General features: G+C 37.4%; 1 protein-coding gene across 4 annotated transcripts in view; it reads left to right on the plus strand.

The window, feature by feature from the left end:
- Window positions 1-1,471: 1,471 nt before the first annotated feature.
- LOC105093039 (B cell receptor associated protein 29) overlaps window positions 1,472-19,863 on the plus strand; it is a 41,404-nt gene continuing 23,012 nt past the window's right edge. The window contains exons 1-6 of one of the 4 annotated variants that reach the window (XM_010984843.3): window positions 1,472-1,543; window positions 2,285-2,391; window positions 5,378-5,478; window positions 11,975-12,125; window positions 13,216-13,351; window positions 18,418-18,526. In XM_010984843.3, coding sequence (XP_010983145.1) covers window positions 2,300-2,391; window positions 5,378-5,478; window positions 11,975-12,125; window positions 13,216-13,351; window positions 18,418-18,526 — 589 coding nt within the window. In that variant the 5' untranslated portion in view covers window positions 1,472-1,543; window positions 2,285-2,299. Of the gene's footprint in view, window positions 1,544-1,745; window positions 1,813-2,039; window positions 2,059-2,284; window positions 2,392-5,377; window positions 5,479-11,974; window positions 12,126-13,215; window positions 13,352-18,417; window positions 18,527-19,863 lie in introns of those variants that run through there. The other 3 variants (XM_031454691.2, XM_031454693.2, XM_031454694.2) reach the window with 3 other exon arrangements.

The raw sequence follows: 19,863 nt of genomic DNA on the forward strand, positions 1-19,863 counted from the left end.
GCTTGGTAAGTATACCTGTATCTAAAATGATAATATTAATTTCCATCTCCCACATGTTAAGTATAAACAATGTGGTAACTAATCTGTAGATAGTTACTCAGTTGGCCCTCGGTGTCCAGGGATACGGAGAGTCAGCTGTGCTACACTGTTCCAGACCGCTTGTATGTGGGACTTGAGCATCCACAAATTTTGGTATCCATTAGAGTCCTGGAACCAATCCCCTGCGGATACTGAGGGACACCTGTGTATTTGAAATATTATTTCCTGGAGAATAGTAACCAGGTTTTATTTTAATTTAAAAACCTAGTTTTCATACCCTGTTTTTAGTAACATTTTTATTCCTCCCAGCAGTTGATGATAATTTTAACTTTAAAGTTCCATGGTTTGGGAATACTAGTAGAATTTTGTTAGTGGTGACTGTACCACTGCAAGAATTATCTCAGGTTAAAATAAAAGTTCTGTAATTAAGATATAGGTCTATATTACCCTCATAAAAATTATTATAAGGAGACAATTAACTAAAACTTTAATTCAAGAGTTTGGGAATATTAAATGAATCCATTTTTAACATAAGCACTATGTTGCCATTTTTTAGGCACATTTTGTGCTTTCATTTATAAGTTTATGGATTTTTTAAGATAACTGGCTTTTTAATGTTAAGTATATAAGCAAACAGGGAGCTATAGTCAAAACTTAGTCATTTTTGTTCGTAAATTAACTCAGAAGTGAATTAAACGAGGGTTGTGAGCACAGCAGCTTAGAGGAAGGTGTAGAGCCTTTCGAAGGAAACAGTGTAGAAGGGCAAGGAGTTCTAAACGCGTTTTCTTAAGTTCCTACGCTTAATTTATGTTGTCTTTTTTTTTCTTTTCTATGTGGTCAAGTATATCTGTGACAAGAGAAAGCATTGACTTAAATGTGTTTTTATTTTCAATAGCCACCACTTTATTTTCATTGTTTAATGTTCCCAAAATGTCTCCAGGAGGATAACACTTATGTGCGCATTCCTGATTTTAATATTGAAAAAAAAACCTGTAATAATTTGAGTGTATTCACACTAATTTGAAAACCTGGAAAACAGTAATTTAAAGAATATACCCATGAACACATGATACGGGCATATTCTTTCCTGTCAGTCCCCATACATCACCCTACAGTTTATCACCTCAGGCCATGGACAAGAGCAGAAAAGAAAGCTTCACGCATAGTATGTTTTGACGCTACATATTCTCCGACATTCTCAGAACAAAATGCTGCTCGACCACGCAACCAGGGCCTATTTAAATAACTACAGCTTAACGACGAAGCTGTGTCTAGGGTAAAGTAGGGAACAGGGAGGGAAAGCGTTTTAAACCCGTTCTCCGGACGTGCGGCGCCCGACCTTTCCCTCCCGCCCCTGCGCCACCGCCCCTCCCTGGACCCCACCAAGCTCTTCCAGGACGTCGGTTAACTGCGCCCCTCCCACCCAAACCACACTGCGTTAGAAACTGTAAGCGGGATCTCTCCAAGAAGTCGCACTTGGGAGCCCCAAGCACTGGATCGAAGGGTCTGAGTCATCCGCTACCTCCACCACCAATTAGAAAACAATTATTGCTAATCGTCGTATTCGCACCGCCTGAGACCACAGCGGGGACCGGCAGGGGAGGCCAGAACTGGGAGAGGGAGCGGTTGGGGCTGAGGGCGGGGTGGGGGAAGGGCGGGGGGATGGGGCGCTCCCCCCCGCCCAGCCGCCCTCCCCTCCCCCCGCCGTGGCGTGTGACGTCCCTCCGTCGGCGGCCGCGGAGCAGCGCGGGGAGCCGGGCGGCGGCAGGCGGGGTAAGGCCGGGCGGGAGCCCTGTGGGCCGCGGCCCCTGAGGCGGCGGCACGGGGCGCGGGGTCGCGCCGCTCCCGCCGCTGTTGGTGCGCGGGGTCGGCCCTGCCGCTGCGCGTTCGCCAAGCGGGAGGGCCCCCGGCGCGGGCGTTAGCGGAGGGTGGCGTTAGGCTGCTGACGAGGCGGAGCGCGGCGAAAAGACGGCCACGGTGCCGCCCGGCCAGCAGCTCACGGCTCGGCTCGCCCGGGAGGTGGAGACGCCGGCCTCCAGGCCCTCCCTTGTCCCCTTCCCTTCCCCTCCCCTCCCCTCCCCTCCCGTCCCTTCCCTTCGCGCCCCGGGTCACTGCTGGGCGCCTCGGTTGGGGGAAGGTGGGACGCCGCAAACCCCTGGACGAGAGCCTTGCGCCCCAGGGGCCTTTCGTTTAACCCCGCTTTCTTTGAAAGGCAGCGAAGTAAACTAAGTGTTTGTCTATTTAGGTGTGAAGAAAAAAAATGACACTCCAATGGGCGGCAGTTGCAACTTTTCTTTATGCTGAAATAGGACTCATTTTAATCTTCTGTCTACCTTTTATTCCTCCTCAGAGGTAGGAAGCCTCCAAATCGCTACAATAATAAATAGCTGGTTAGCTCTTTAGACGGTTTAGTGTGTGATGGAAAAGTTTTCTTAAGATTAAAAAAGCCTGAGTGCTCATTATATAAAAGGTAGTCTTTAAAAATAAACTCACAAATTAGTAATATATAATGGCCATATTAAAATGGCACTTTATATAAAACTACTTATTATATATATATATACAGATAACTTCCCCCTCCCTTCTGAAAGGAAAAGGGCCTAGTCCTTTTCTGTTGATTACAGATATAACAAAGCAGTGGTGGTTCTTTTGACGCCTGTCTTGTGGTCAGGTTTTACCTTTGTTTTATTGCCCTGAGTTAGAACAGTGAACTAAAAAAAAGGTAAGTGGATAATTGATGTTTATAGCGCAGCATGGATGCAGGAATGTTTCATTGGAGAAGTGGAATGATAATTTCGAAACTTAAGCCAATAAATGATTCTTAGTTTTGGCCTTACGCAATTCATTAATGTTTGTTTAATGGCAGTCTTATTACTTTATTTCCACACAGAATTAATTAATATGTATGAAAAGTGCTGAATATGAAAAGTATCAGAACCTTACATTAGCGTAAGTTCATTAGTAAAGAACCTTCAAAGGTCTTTCTGTGCGAAGTATTTTAATTGAAGCATTGGCACTTTACCCCTGTAATAATCCACTTATTAGAGCAGTTTTAGATCCAGACTTGATAATGTGAATGATGAAATAACACTTATATAAAAATATTGCAAGACGTTTATTTACTTAAAAGAAAATCTTTCGTAAATGAGATGCTAGAAATAACCCACTGAAGTTTAGTAAGATCCCTTGACTGAAAGAGACTTATGAAAGTCTTCACCTTGACTCAAGGGTCCAGTAGACTTTTAACAAGTCACTTGTAGCTTGCTTCTTACCTACCTGGATTTCTACTCACTTCTATTGTCTGTCGGCTATACCATCAATATTTCCTTTCTTATAAAAGAAAAAAAATTGAATCATACCGTAGGGAGGGCCATAGAGATAATTTTATTCAACCCACTCATTCTGCGGGAAAGTGGCCTAAGGTTATCTAGGTGACCTGTGACAGAATCCAGACAAGAATCTGACTTTGAGTCTAGTGCTTTTTCTTCTATTCCATCACCTTATCTCTTGTCCTGTTGACTTTGTTTTAGATCCTCAGCAATAAATACCCTGTTAAGTGTTTCGGTAATACTTGCAACAATAGAATCCTATATTCAAGAGAAAGATGTTATTTATAAACACCTGACTTATAATTAAGGCTTAACTTCACAGAAAAATTATTTTTTGTCAGTTGATCTTTTCTCCATCAAAATGGTCCATAAATTATGCATCTTTTTCTTCCTGGCAAATGCAGTAGTTTCTTTCCTATCCTGATCAAATAGCTATTTGTTAGATTTGTGTATATACAGACACATTATATAACTATATCCTCACGTACATAATGAAAACATGGTATATATGCACACAGATCGTTTACATTATGTCCCTACTCTGTGTAATCACCATACTCTTCAAAGACAAGACTTCCGTCTTCATTTATTTTGACCCTCTACTTTTTTCTCACATAACCCACTAGTTAAAGAAAGATACATGCTCAGAGGTCAGACTGCCCAGGTTTATATCCCAACTCTGTGTGACCATGGGCAAGTTATTTACCATCTCCGGCCAGTTTCCTCATCTGTCAAATGAAGGTAATACTAGTATCCACCTCAATGGGTGGTTGTGGTTATTAAATGAGCTAAAACATGTGAAAGTGGTTAGAACAGTAGTGTAGGAAGGACTCTATGTAAACTGTTATTAGTGCTTCCTTGAATTGAGCCTTGTTACAAACCGCTAGTTGTTCCCTGTAGGCGGTCTCTTTTGTGTCCTTTTATACTCTCAGTTTACTTGAAATGTGAATTTACACTTGGACCTAGATCAAGGTATGCCGCTTACATTTTCTTTCTAAAAACACAAATGTTTGTCATGTAAAATTTGAATAGCAACTTTGGTATTGGAAGCACAGAAGCAAAAGAAACTGCATCTATATGTCTCTCTCTCCCCACCAACTTTAGGTTATTACTTAAAAGTTGTTTGCAAAACTTATTAGTTAATAAATTGCCATAATCTTAAAGTGAAACTTTTTTAAGTTGTAAATACTTGAAGTTTACCTAAGTGCCTATTATCTCTGCTGTCTCCTTTGGACTCAGTTACTGTATTATTAATTTAAAATGCCCTTGTACAAAGTTTGTCACCTTTGCAATTATGTGATGGATTACTTTGTCACTCTTTACCTCTTTGTCTTTGCTTATACTGTTCATTCTGTCTAGCGTATTTATTTCCCTGTTTGATTTTCTGTGTTCAGATCTTGATCTGGGTGGTAATTACATGGGTAAAAATTCATCAACCTGTGCATTTAAGATTTTTGGACTTTAAGATTTTTGGACTTCATGTGTGTAATACCTCAATTTTTAAAATTTTCTTCTTGTAAAAGTAGAAAAACTCTCTTGGAGTAAATGTTAAAAATGAGCTATATAAAAATAAATAGTGCAGAGAATAGAACTCCTTATTCCTGAAACATTGCTAATTGTTAGACCAATAGATCTTTTGTTATTTCTGAGTTCCCTGATTAGGGAAACGATATAAAGTGATAACTTCTATCAGAAATTTAACATTTTACTATAAGAATTCCTTTTTGAGGTTTTGATCATGTATCTTTACTTTAAAAGTTTTTATTTTAGTATATTTAAGCCACCAGACAGAAGATAATCAAATGTCATATTATTAATAAATTTGAAAAGTTGTTTATTTCATGAGACATTCTTACTGATAAGAATTGATAATTCTCTAATGAGATAAAGAAATTAAATTTCTGTAATTCTTTTCACTCACTATGCAATTACCAAAATGTTACATCAGTTTTTAGAGAGTATATCAAGATGTTCTTTTTATTTTTTACACCTAATGTATTGTTTTACAGATGGCAGAAGATTTTTTCATTTAACGTCTGGGGTAAAATTGCAACTTTCTGGAACAAGGCTTTCCTTACTATTATAATCCTATTGATTGTTCTGTTTCTAGGTAAGTACTAGATTCCTCCTTTGAAGAAGTTTAACTGTAGTTTATTATTGTTATTATTACTGACGATTCATTAGTTTTTAATTAAGTTGATGTTGCTATTGATGTACAATTGACTTTATATTATGTGGTATATTGATCGTATCTAGATTAGGTAATTGATATATTGATAAGTAGTTGATAGATATTACTGTTATATATGCACAAGCATAAATTTCAGCAGAGTACAATGGTTCTTAACCTCTTGAGTTGTTTTAAGACTTAAATGCAGCAATGCATAGCCTAGTTTTCAGAGTTACCAATTATACAGTCCTTTGTTACTGTGGTCTCCTCGGCACCCAGGGGCTTAGCTGTTGGGGAGGCAAACAGAGGAATGGACTCACTAGGCCCTCAAAAGGAGTTTTAGGGGCAGGGTGTGAATCTTCATTGGATCCTAATTTAAAAACAACTATAACACGGACATTTGGGGGAGTATGAACTGGTCGTTAGATAAAATCAGGGAACTTTTGTTAACTTCAGTTGAGGTATAAGTGTTAGTGTTACTGTTACATAGCAGAAGTCAGCAGCCTATAGCCTGCGAACCAAATGCCTGCTTTTGTAAATAAAGTTTTATTAGAACATAATCATGTCCATTTGTTTATGTATTATGCATGCATGTTTCCGTAAACAGCTACGGAGTGAAATAGTTGAAACACAGGCTGTGTAGTTTATAACATTTACTATCTACCCCTTTACAAAAAAAGTTTACCAGCACCTGTTACATAGGAATATGTCCTTATTCTTAGGAGTTGCATGCTGAAATATTTAGAAGTAAAGTGTCTTGGTATTTTCAAGTTACATTCAGATGTTTGAAAAAAAGACAGGTAAATCAGATATGGCAAAGTGTTAACAATTCTTGACTCTAGGTGATGGAAATAGAGATGTTTATTGTGTTAATTTTTCAGCATGTTTGAAATTTTTATGATAACAAGTATTTAGAAGTTAGAAGTAGACCTTTAAGGTTTTTGTCAAACCAAAAATTCCAGGAGTCTAAGTAATTATGTTTTTTAGGAGGAGTAGCTGAACTAAGATTAAGTAACTTGTCTGAGATCACCCAGCTATTTCTCGACACTTCAGCTTTTTAAACTTTAAAAAAAAAATTTTGCCATAATGGGGGTACTGGAAATTGAACCCAGGACCCCCTGCACACCAACCATGTGTTCTACCACTGAGCTATACCCCTGACCCTGATACTTCAGCTTTTGATATACATTGCAGAGTATGTTTTCCCTCAGAATTGCCTCAGAATTGTATTGTGGGTTAATTGGATTTTACAGGGGCCAACCTGAGGCCATAACCACCATATATGCCACTGTTTTCAGAAAATGTTTCTCACATTCCATACCACCAACCTCTGAAATGGAATCCTCTTCATAAAACATGAGTAACTGGTGTGAGAAGGTATGAGTAGGTAATTGTATCCGGGTGTGAATGGCTTTGTGCCTCATTTCAAAATGTATTTGTCTCACAGTAAGTTATTAATGTTACTGATTGCATGTCCAGCCATAGACGACATAACACTAAGCAAGTAAAGAACGATAAGGAAATCAGGTCCCAGCTTTGCCACCAGCTTACTCAGTGGCCTTTGGAATGGCAGTTCATCTCTCTGAGTTTGGTTTATCCATTTGCACAGTAAAGGGAGAGAGGAAATAATCTCTGCAGCTCTTACTAGCTCTCGAAGTGTATCGTGACCTTCTAACTCTAAAATCATCACAAGAATGTCTGCTGAAAACTGCCACATCTCCATAGAAGGAAGGGAAACTTTGGCCAAATTTCTTTTGATTACATATATCAGAAACCAACTTGAGCTCACTTAAGCAAGAAAGAGGAATTTAAAATAAAATATGGGGGTTGTTTCAGGGCAGACCAGGGAAGGGCAGAAGCCAAATTCCAGGGAGGGACTTTCCCAGGAGCTGAAGTGTTCTCCATGTCCTTTCTCCTGGTTTTACTTCATTCTTCCTTATCTCTGCAGACTCTGTACACTATTCCCAGGACAGAAAATGGGCACGACACAGCTGCCTAGTGTGGTCACTCCAGCCATATGCAAGGATTAATTAGCCATTTCTGTATCCCAATTCCAGTTCTAAGGGAAAAAAATCAGACCAGTTAGCACCACGTATCCAACCCCCATTAGATAAGCTATGGCCAGGGATCAGAATCACAAAGCAGAATAAGACTGCTGGCTGGAGCCTACATCTGTGGGCACAGGGGTAGTTAATTCCCAGAGAAGAGGAACATCGCAGATGATTAATGCAAGAGCTTTAACCATGGATGGTTAAAGACAGGCAGATGAGGACTTATCCATGCAGCCTCAGTGTTTCCATCTCAGAACAGAGTAATAACATCTACTTCATTGAGGTGTTGGAAGGTTTAACTATAGTAACGTGTAGAGTACATAGTCCAGTGTTCTTGTCCACTAATGCAAACCCAGTAGGTTACTGAAGCCTAATTCATCTTTTATTTGGGAATTTTATTTTTATTTTTAATCATCTCTGTAATAACGTAATTGTTACAAGATGTTTATATTTCTAGAGCTAATACTAAAGGAAAATTATGTGGTCATCTCTGTGTGTTTTAGTAGGCTGGAATAGGCAGAAAGGAAGCAAGAAACCCAGGAATATGTTTAGTTTCAGCAGAAATGCATCCCAGGAATTTAAAAGTGTCCACAAGTGATCTAAAAAAAGACTGCCTCCATATGGTTTATAGAAAATTGACTGTTGTCACATCCTCCCCTTATTGTTGCCCCCATTCCACTTTTCAGATATGGTCTCTTTGTTATTATGCAAGCGATTCCGGATGTAAGTGGGTTTGTATGACCACTTACACCTATTCTTTGATACTATTGCTTAATCTTTAACATTTTTGCATAATGGATCCAGAAGTATTATTCCTGTTTAATTGCCAAGTAATAATGACCTTCATATTTCGTTCCTCTGGCCTTTTCAAAATAACTCGTAAATACTATTTTGTTTGTTTGTTTAGTTGTTTTATAGTGGTTGGCCTGCTCTTGCTATATTATTAAGGCAATCTGAGTAATGATTAACTGGAAATAACCATTAAGTCCAAGGAAATTTTAAAAAGATAACTTAAGAAACTACTTAAAATAGCTCTATGCAAACAAATTTGACAGCCGAGATGAATGGATAATTTTGTAGAGAAATATAATTTACCAGATGAAGCTTAATAGATGCAGAAATTTTAAGCAAACCACTTTCCATAGAAGAATTGTAAAAAGTTATCAAAAAGCGACCCCCTCTTTACAGAAAAGCATAAAAACAGATAGTTTTGCAAGAATTTCCATGACTTTCAAAAAACATATTACCAATGCTGCTTAAACCGTTCCAGAAGTTAAAGAATGAAAGCTTCTGGGGGAAGTTACAACTCAGTAGTAGAGTGCATACTTAGCATGCACAAGGTCCTAGGTTCAATCCCCGGTATCTCCATTAAAAATCAGTCAGTCAATCTAATTACCTTCCCCTGACCAGGAAGGAAAAAAAAAAAAAAAGAAAACTTCAAATTTTATGTAGCTAGAAAAAAATAAACTCTAGAATTGAAAATAAACCAGAACAAACAAACCAAATGTTAGGTAAGATTGATAACATATGACACAGAGAAGAGAGTTTGTTTCAGGTAACTCTTGAACATAGTACTCTACTTCCTTGACGGGCTATATTTCAAGAACGAAAGTGATTATAAAGAAATCCAAAACTTTACTTAGTTTCATTGTTAATAATTTGAGAACTGTTTTATGCATATTGCCACATAAAGCAATTGAGTAATAGAAATAGCATGCCAAGTCAAAAATTAAGAAATGTTTTTTAAAATTGGAGTGATCTATTTGGGTTACGTCTTGGAGCTAGTTAGAGGTAGTGGTTGTACAACATTGCAGATATACTAAGTGCCACTGAATTGTTCACTTTAAAATAGTTTATGTCATGTTGTGTGAATTTCACCTAAAATTTTTTAAAATAATTTTTAAAAGGACATAGGAGTTCTGCTTTTGGTAATGGCAAAATAGCTTGTATTAGACTAACCCTCCTGTGGTAACAATTAAGAACTGTGGACAAAGCTTGAAAAAAAAATATTTGAAGGCATAGGAGAGTAACTAAAATCAGACAGAAACTGGAGGGGAGATCAGCCGTTAAAAATGAGGAAATCACATTGTGTGTGATCACATGCATTTCACTTTTCCTCTGAGGGTGCTTCTCAGACCATGTGGCATGGGTAGATAAAAGTCAAAGTTGACAGCCGCACTTTTAACTGGCTTGAGGTGTCAGGTGTTAAAGAGGCTGAAATTTAAGGGGAGATATCCAAGAAAGGAGAGAGGCCCAGAAAGTGAACCCCAAAATCTGCGTATCAATTCCCCTCAAATCCTTGGTTGAATCTTAAACCATGGATATATAGAGAAGATTCCAAGAAGCTCAGTGGAAAGAACTGAAAGGGCTGAGCACAAATGTTAGCTACTACCCACCAAGGAGAAACAGGGTTTGTAGCTTACCCACCAAGGAGAAACAGGGTTTGGAGTTTACCCACCAAGGAGAAACAGGGTTTGGAGTTTACCCACCAAGGAGAAACAGGGTTTGGAGTTTACCCACCAAGGAGAAACAGGGTTTGGAGCTTACCCACCAAGGAGAAACAGGGTTTGGAGCTTACCCACAAAGGAGAAACAGGGTTTGGAGTTTACCCACCAAGGAGAAACAGGGTTTGGAGTTTACCCACCAAGGAGAAACAGGGTTTGGAGTTTACCCACCAAGGAGAAACAGGGTTTGGAGCTTACCCACCAAGGAGAAACAGGGTTTGGAGCTTACCCACCAAGGAGAAACAGGGTTTGGAGCTTACCCACCAAGGAGAAACAGGGTTTGGAGCTTACCCACCAAGGAGAAACAGGGTTTGGAGCTTACCCACCAAGGAGAAACAGGGTTTGGAGCTTACCCACCAAGGAGAAACAGGGTTTGGAGCTTACCCACCAAGGAGAAACAGGGTTTGGAGTTTACCCACCAAGGAGAAACAGGGTTTGGAGTTTACCCACCAAGGAGAAACAGGGTTTGGAGTTTACCCACCAAGGAGAAACAGGGTTTGGAGTTTACCCACCAAGGAGAAACAGGGTTTGGAGTTTACCCACCAAGGAGAAACAGGGTTTGGAGCTTAAGTCCCATCAAATTAGAGGGGCATGGTGGACACCTTGGACCTTTCCACCAAAATCATAGAAGGGTACTACTCCTTAGGAGTAGAGAGTCTGTCCCATGAGTTAGGAATCTACTGTAACTGAAAATAAAACCAAAGCTGACCTTCTCTAAAAAGTATGAGAATCAAGACTCCCCCCACAGCTGTAATATGTACATAATCTTTGCAAGGGGACATGAATACACTGTCCTCTCTTCTCCAAGATGCACTATATTTTAGGCCACAAAGTCTCAGAAAATTACAAAAGATTGAAACCATGCAGAATATGTAAATGAGAAATCAATAACACTTTAAAGGTAAATTTTACCTCATTAAAGCTGCTATTAAAAAATAAATTGGGAGTGAGTATAACTCTCAGTCACAGAGTATGTGCTTAGCATGCACAAGGTCCTGGATTGAAGTCACAGTGAAAAAAAAAAAGTAGTGGTTAAAATGGCCTCAGTTTTCCAATTAGAATCTCTTTCCCATATGACAGTGAGTCTTTCCTGAAAATGCTGGTGGCTACACAAAAGGAGCAGCCTAACTTGCTTACACTTTCACTGGCCTCTGACATCTAACGCAGGTACCCTCCCTAGGACCTACAAGAATCCAGTATCTAAGAGTGCATTAAATATAGATGCTGCTAATCTGAAATCTGTTTTCCACTGGAAAGAGGTGATTCCCAGGAATCTGAGACTTAGTGGAACTGAAAGCATCAGAAGAGCAGTTATCTGAACATTTCCAGTAGCAAGTGTCATCCACAAGCCAGTTGGGGACCATATGCCACCATAGGTCAGATCACATTGTAACAAATCTGTGCCCGTGGAAATCTCAGTGTAGCGAAATATTTCTAAAATCTCAATAATTTAAAGTAATGGTATAATAAAATGCTAGTGCAGTGAGAGAAACGGAATAGTCTCTTGGAATTGATTATAATGGGATATGACCTATATAATGTTATCGTCAATAGTTGAATTTTTATCAACCTGTTAGGGACCGAAAGAGTAAAGGATAATAGTTTGCTAGAGATGAGAGACAATACAATGGTGCTAAGTCCTAGATAAATAGTAAAAAATAAAAATGCTGTTATATTCAAAGTTTATGGCTAATATCCACTTACAGAGCATCTGTTTTGAGCATGGTACCCTCCCAGGTATCGTAGAGGAAAGATAGAGAGTCCCTACTTAAAGTCCATTACCTAAAAGTTATGTCAGTAGTTCTAAAACTGCTTCCCATTTCAATAATAATCTTATATTTTTAAAAGCCAAAAGTACTATTTTCTCTTTTTCTCTAATAGATGCTGTAAGAGAAGTAAGAAAATACTCCTCAACTCATGCCATTGAAAAGGGCACAGCCAACAGACCTGCTGCTTATGAACATACACAGATGAAACTTTTTAGGTCTCAAAGAAATCTTTACATTTCTGGATTTTCATTATTTTTTTGGCTGTAAGTTATTTTTTTAAGCACAACTTAAAAACATGCTTTATGTTTCTCATTTTTCCTGCCTATAATATAGATTTTTTTTCTGTACTGTTTAGTATACTAACATCTTCATAAAACAACTGAGATGACATACCCCAATAACCAACAGTTGTCATGGCTTGTAGGTTTGACTGGTCCACAAGGCCCTGCATGATCTGGGCCCTGCTTCTCCCTGGAGCCCTGTCTCATACTATTCTCTGACGTGTGCACCACATCCCACCCACACTGACCTTCGCTGTTCATTCATTCATTCATTCTTGCAGCATAATTTACACTGAGTTCCCGTTGTGTACCTGCCTCCTTCCTGTTCCAGGGGCTTCTTCACACCAGCTTTCCCTGCTGCCAGATTACTCTTTCCTTCCCTCTCTCCTTGGCTAATTTCTACTCATCCTTCAGCCCCTTTCTCACCTGTTGTATGCTCCCGGAGAATGGATATATACTTTTCTTCATTCATGGTTGTAATTAAATACTGTTTTAACTCTTTCTTCCCCAACTAGAACCTTAACTCTTGGAGAGCAGGGACTTGTCTTGTTTCCTGCTGTATCCCCAGTGCCTGGCCCAGTGTTTAACACTTAGCAGTTCTTGAGGAAATGTCTGTTGAATGAATAACTGAAAATGACAATTACTACTTCTAACAATGGAAGCTACCCATAAATATATGTGAATGAGCAGTTTGGGGGCTTGGCCAGCCTCACACAATGTTCCTTGAACGGAGGGTGGGGGGGTGAATCTCTTACTGGCCCTACCACACTCTGAAATTCTGTTTCTGCTCCTCCTGGCCAGAGGCCTCTACAATGAAGATGATTAAATTAGTAAGTACCACTGAACCTGTATTCCAAATGTTAGTCTTCTAACAAGATTCCAAAGAAATGAGACATAGGCTTGTTTTGACTGGAAGACTTGGATTTAAAAAAAAAAGTGTCTTCCTTAAACAGCACCTCCCTCCACCACACCCACCCCTGAAGGGGAGTCATTGGATAATGATTGCTTAAAGTCACAGTTCCTGATAATTAGTCTAGTTATACATTACTCTGACATTTTTTTATTTCCTTAGAGTGTTGCGACGTCTGGTTACTCTTATTACTCAACTGGCAAAAGAACTGTCAAACAAAGGAGTACTTAAAGTTCAAGCAGAAAATACTAACCAGGCTGCCAAAAAATTCATGGAAGAGAATGAAAGACTAAAACGGGTATTTAAATTTTTTTTTAATTGGTGCAAATATTGCTGGTATTCCCAAGGAGTGGTATATTATTTTTCAGCATCAAAAAGAAAGTTTTCATAATTTATAAGCAGAAAATGACCATAAATAACAAAATTCAACAATATGATTGTTTCAGAAGCATGTTCTCATCCTTTAAATTTGTGTATTCTCAGTTTCCCTCCATAGTAGGTTAATGCCATTGGACCTTCTTCCTATGGTTCAAGGAGAAAACAGTATTCTGGGAATATGAATTTTAATTCCTTCATTACCATTGATTTTACTTTATAACTTAAAGCAAGTTTTTAGAAGTTCCTATGTTCCCATTTCCCTTTTAGTTAAATTACTTTCAAGCCCTTTTTGTTTATTTTGTTTTTGTTTAAATGATGGTTATGTAGGAAGCAGAGAAAAATAGTTGATATAGATTGATGACTGCATGTAGTATTTAAAATCTTTAATTTGGTTATGCTGCTGATAATTCTTTTCTGAGAACCCTGTGCTGTCTTTTCCCTGCTACTCAGGGAGCATGTGAATCTGGTACTAATGTTTTCTACATTAAGTAAAAAGAAGACTGAATGGAAAAATGAAAGCTACAAAATTGCCTTGGGTTTTTTTTTTTTTTTCCCTTAAGTTTAAAATTTAGGAGTCAGATCTCATAGCTTGAGTATTTTCAGTTCATATTAAGTCCCATAAGTTTTCCTAATTTATGCTTAGAAAAAATAATCAATGGAACCATTCAGAAGTAAAACAAATTTTCTTGAAGAAAGCATTTCTAGAATAATGTGATAAGATGATTTCCCTGTTGTAAAGTAATGAAATATAAACAGTCAATTATATATTGCATCAAGCTATATTTGTATAAAAAGTATTGAGTCCAACAGTAGAAAATTATATAAGTCCTAAAGCTTAGCGGCTTACAGAAAGAACTGTAAGCACCACCTTTCATCAATTCTAAATGAGTTAGCTGTTACATAGTACAATGTTATAGTTTCTAAAACCTCTCCAGGCAAAACTCACTGCAAAAAATTATTTTTTGATGCTACACTGTCCTGGTCACCTATTCAAAGCCCATGTTTTGGTGTCTGCCTTACTTCCACTACAGCAAGAAGGTTAAGAAAGACCTTTTCATAGAGACAGGATTCAGAAATGTTTCTTTGGGTAGATTATAGCCAGCATCTTTTTAAATTTTTTTAATTGAAGTATAGTCAAATACAATGTGTCAATTTCTGGTGTACAGCACGTCCCAGTCGTACATATACATACATATATTCATTTACATATTCTTTTTTATTAAAGCTTATTACAAGATATTAAATATAGTTCCCTGTGCTTACAGAAGAAACTTTTTAAATCTGTTTTTACATATAACAGCTAACATTTACAAATCTCAAATTCCCAAATTTATCCCTTCCCACCCCCCTTTCCCTGGTAACCATAAGATTGTTTACTATGTCTGAGAGTCTGTTTTTGTTTTGTAGATGAGTTCATAGTGTCCTTTTTTTTGTTGTTTAGATTCCACATATGAGTGATATCACATGTTATTTTTCTCTCTTTTTCTGGCTTACTTCACTTAGAATGACAATCTCTAGGTCCATCCGTGTTGCTGCAAATGGCATTATTTTAGTCTTTTGTTATGGCTGAGTAATATTCCATTGTATAGATATACCACAAATTCTTTTTCCAGTCATCTGTTGATGGGCATTTAGTTTGCTTCCATGGCTTGGCTATTGTATATAGTGCTATTATGAACATTGGGGTGCATGTATCTTTTCAAATTAGAGTTCCCTCCGGAAATAGCCAGCATCTTTTAAGGAAACTTTTAGAGGATAAGCGCCATTTTTTTTTTTATTTTGTTTTCTACTGTTTTGAAAAGGCATTGATGCGTAGATGTCATAGGTGTCACTCTCCCTTTGTTGTAAACATAGTTCGGGGAAATGAAGCTATCAATATTTCTATATTCAGAAGCAAGCAGTACATCACTGGAGTGTTTCAGCAACACAGTCATCCTCATTTTGTACCTTAATATTATTTGCTTCATTTTCTATCCTTTGGTCTCATCTCACAATAGTAAAAACAAAACAAAACCCTCAAGGCTTTTTATTAATATATGATAGTGAAATTTAAAAGCAGACAGCCCTTTATCTATAGACTTACCATGTACCTATCTTGATTAAAAATTTTGCCCATCGTGTTTGAGTAATGAGTAGTAACTACTAATAGAACATTGCTTTTTCCCTCTTATTCTTCTGTTGTTTTCCTCTTTCTCTTCCGCTCTAAGAAAATGGAAAGTGTTTTTGTAGTTGTGGTATTGTTACCAGTCTTGTCCTTCAGGAAAAAATGCCTTCCTCAAAACATTTCTTTGGAGATTGTTTACAGAACCAGGTACTAATTGGCAAGGAAATTTATGTAATGACTACTGGTTCTTTGATCCCCCCAAATTTCTTTGTTTTTCTTGTTTTCCTCTCCTTTGTTTCCATGCCATCCTGGTTCCCTACTTCTGCATGTCTGTGACCTAGGCAGTGGCCCTTGATCATCATGGGTGCACAGATACACTGGGCTAAAGCCAATACACAGTTGGGAGAAAGTCTGCAAGCTGGATATAAATACTGTCAGTCCCCGAAGCATAACTGACTGACCAATGAAAGACAGGTCAGGACATCAAAGATGACTTCTGTTGCAGTGTACTTCATGTAGATTTTGGAATACTACCTGAGGAAGGAGAAAATTGCCAAAACACCTTATCATTCTCTATCAGAGACACATTATCTAATGGAAAATGCATTACCCTGAGATCCAAGAGACTTGGGTACCAGTCCCAACTCTACCAATAATTAGCATTGTGATCTGGGGCAAGTCACCTCAAATGTTCTGAGCCTCAAGGTTGTAAATAATAGCTAACATCACGTCAGGCATTGCTTCAGATGCTTCACAGTCAGGTATTAACTCTGTCAACTGTTGTAACAACCCCATGAGGTTGGTACTGTTGTTGCCTGCATTCTCTGTATGAAGAAATGGTTAAAGTGACTTCCACAGAAAGCTTAAGTGACTTGCACAAAATCATCCTGCTACTAAGACAGAACTAAGGTTTAAATTCAAGCAGACTGCCTCTTGAATCCACACACTTAACCACGTTGTTTCGTGTTCTTGCAGATAGTACCTGAGATCCATTTCTGTTCTGATATTTATTTAATGAAATGAAATAATTATGAAAATCCAATTAACTTTTAATTTAATTGCTTTAAAATAACAGTGAGTTTTACTTCTTCTTCTTATTTTTTTTTTTTTTAAGCAACCACCTTTTCCCTGCAAGGCAGGCAACAGGAGTTATATTGTTTACTGATCTTTGTCCCAGGCACTTACTGTGGTGGTATAGTGAACACGTGCATTATTGTAGCTGGTAGATATTGAATTTCTGGTTGTAGGGCTCTTGGTCTTTCTCCAACATCAAGTTACACATAATAAATTTGAACAAGTTTTTGGGTGCAGTAATGAAAGCTTTTTTACAAGACCAACACCAAATCCAACTTTTCCAAGTCAATGGCATAATAATTCAAGCAGTCAGTGTAAACATTCCTGTAGTTCAGTGGTTCTCTTCTAATTTGGGTAATCACTGGAGACTGTGTGAACTGAATTCAGTGAAGTAATAGCTAGAATTGTTTTGAATTTGAAGTGATCAACAAATTTATAGAGATTTGGAGAGGTTTTTTTTCTTGTTTCTTCTCTTTAAAAAAAATTTTTTTAAATTTTGATGATATAAGACACCTTCAGTTTTAGTAGGTACTTTAGTCCTTTATCTCCTAAACAGTTTCTTGAAATCGTATATAATATATTCATTTGAGCTTTAATTCCTCCTTCGGATCTGCTTAATCTCTGTTACAACACAGTAGCAGTGTATGTGATCTTGTGCTACAGTATTTATGCTCTTGTCTCATCCTTTCCACTAAATTAAAGTTACCTGACAGCAGAGACCATATTTCTCTTACATTTTTATCGCTTACAGTACTTAGCATTGTAAAATATTTGCATGTAGTCAATGCTCAGTAGAACTTCGTGAGTTTCATTAATTTAATACATCTGCTTACATTAGAACAGGAATCACCCTGCGGTAGAAATTCTTTTCTGTGTCTGTTTATTTAAAATTGTCCTGAGTTGCTGTTTCATCTAACTGTGGAAGCTTTCAGCATCAAATTGCTGCCACTTTATGTAGTCAGATAATCCATGCCAGTGAGTAGTACATGTTCTGTTTTTCAAACATTAATTTGCCTTTCTTGGTAACTTAAATATCTTAAACTTTATTTTAGATAAGTCAGCTTCTTAATTCTCTTAACAATTATGATTTCCATCCAGACATAGTGTATTATGAAATTTTTATTCCATTTTATTTCAGTCAAGTATTTTGCTCTTCATACCTTAATTTTTCTGGCCTAGAAAAGATAAGCTGCCAAACATAAACATTTTAAAAGCAAAAATAGATTTTTAAATATAAAGGGCATTATAAAGGATTAACTGAATAAAAGCTATTTGGAGACTAGTCAATGAAAATTATATAGAATTTTCCAAACACAGAGGTGGCCCTGTCATTCTCCACTTACCTTTCTCTATTCTGACGACGTTACATTCTTCTCCTGTTACTTCGTCTATATAAACCTAGTCTGAGTAGACAGCTCTACAATTGGAACATGATAGTTTTCAAAGTAATACTATTCTCAGAACTGTTTTTTTTTTCCTTAGATTTTCTTAACACAGTTAAGGAAAAGACATTCACATTTATCTAAATACTTTGGAAAATAATAATTTTAATTGTAGCCCAACCAGGAACTCTTGTTATTTTCATTTCAAAGATTTCAGTCATAGTAAGAAGAAATCCTTTTTGTGTGTTTGCCAGATACCAAGTTTCTGTCAGCAAAAATACTTTGTAATAAAGCATAAAATACTGAAAAGGACAAAGAATAAAATCAAGACCAATAATTTAAAATATATCATTCATCCCTTTTCCTGGAAGAATGTCTGGCTATTGCAGTCTAAGCTTACTTCTTTCTATAACTCTTTTCTAATAGCTCTTGAAAAGCTATGGCAAGGAAGAAGAACACATTTTGGAAGCAGAAAATAAAAAACTAGTAGAAGACAAAGAAAAACTGAAGACTGAATTAAAGAAGGCATCAGATGGTAACATTGTTTGCATGTGCAAAAGTAGAATGAGTAGCATGATGTTTTATGCTGTTACACTTTACTGTTTTCTCTAAAACAAAACCAATGGCTAAATGTTCTTCTGGCTGAAATACCATGAGTGACCTATTTATAAATTCTTGTTCAAATATGAAGATAAAACATTGTTTCAGCCAAGAGAAACCTGCTCTGTTATACAGGAAAACATGTAGGTATTTCAGATCTGTGTTGTAAATACAGATGTTCCTGCCTCAGCAAAAGAGCTATGTTCCTGGAAAGTTGCTTGTAAACACATTTTTGGAAAATGAATCACACTTTTCCATCATAGTGTATTGCTTCTTTGAAGGAGGCAGTTGCAGGGGGACAATTTTGGTTACAAGAAAAAAATACATTGCTTATCTCAACCCCTAGTATTTTCTACCTGCCAAATGGAAGGTAAACGTTCCTTGAGAGATGGACAGGGATAGAATAAGCTACAGTCTGGGATGTCAGCTGAGAATTTAAACATCTCATTCCAAAATACATTGCAATGAAAAAAAAAAAACAAACATTGCAATGAAGGCTTGGAGTAGAACATCCCAACTCCATTTCCCTAAAGGCAGCTATTTCATCTGCATTTTTTTGTTTTTTGAAAAATAGTTCTGATAGTGTTTTCTTCTTCTGAGTTAAAGAACACATTATTACCTGCAGCCACATATCACAGAAAGATAGATAGCCAAGTCCGATGTCATCCCAGGAAACTCTGAATAAGTTTATGGCTTGACCCCTGGCAACATTCCTGCATATGACAGATAGTCCTTGATGTTGTCCAGAAACTGGGGAGCCTCTCAGCCAGAGTCAAGATAATGATCAATGCGTAGACCTTCTCCAGTTTCAAATCTCTTCCACTGTTTTGTGTTGGCAATAAATTGGAGAATGTTCAGTGACTGAATCAAGAACTGATTTTGTGTCATTTGTAAGGTTAGATTTTTTAAAAATAAGCCTCAATATAATAGAAGTTTCAGTAATATAACCTACTGTTGGTTATCTATTTACATTGTTTGGATAGAGTTGACTTCATCAAGATATATGTGAATTTGAGATGGAAAGCCTGAAGATAAAAGCTAATTTTGTCTTTAAAAAAATCACAGCCTATTTAATATGATATAAAATATATAGTCCCTTTCTTACATCTTATTTAAAGTGAAAAAAAAAGAAAATCATTTAGCGGCAGTAAGTTAAAAAATAAGTTACTCTTCTAGACAAGGTGGTAAACTATATGCATGGTTGGTATAGTACAGCCCAAAATTCTAATCTTGTCATAGTTGGTACTCTTGGCTCTTCTGCAGTTCCAAAAG

The sequence above is a fragment of the Camelus dromedarius genome, chromosome 7 (assembly GCF_036321535.1).
Source record: "Camelus dromedarius isolate mCamDro1 chromosome 7, mCamDro1.pat, whole genome shotgun sequence".
NCBI classification, from domain to species: domain Eukaryota; kingdom Metazoa; phylum Chordata; class Mammalia; order Artiodactyla; family Camelidae; genus Camelus; species Camelus dromedarius.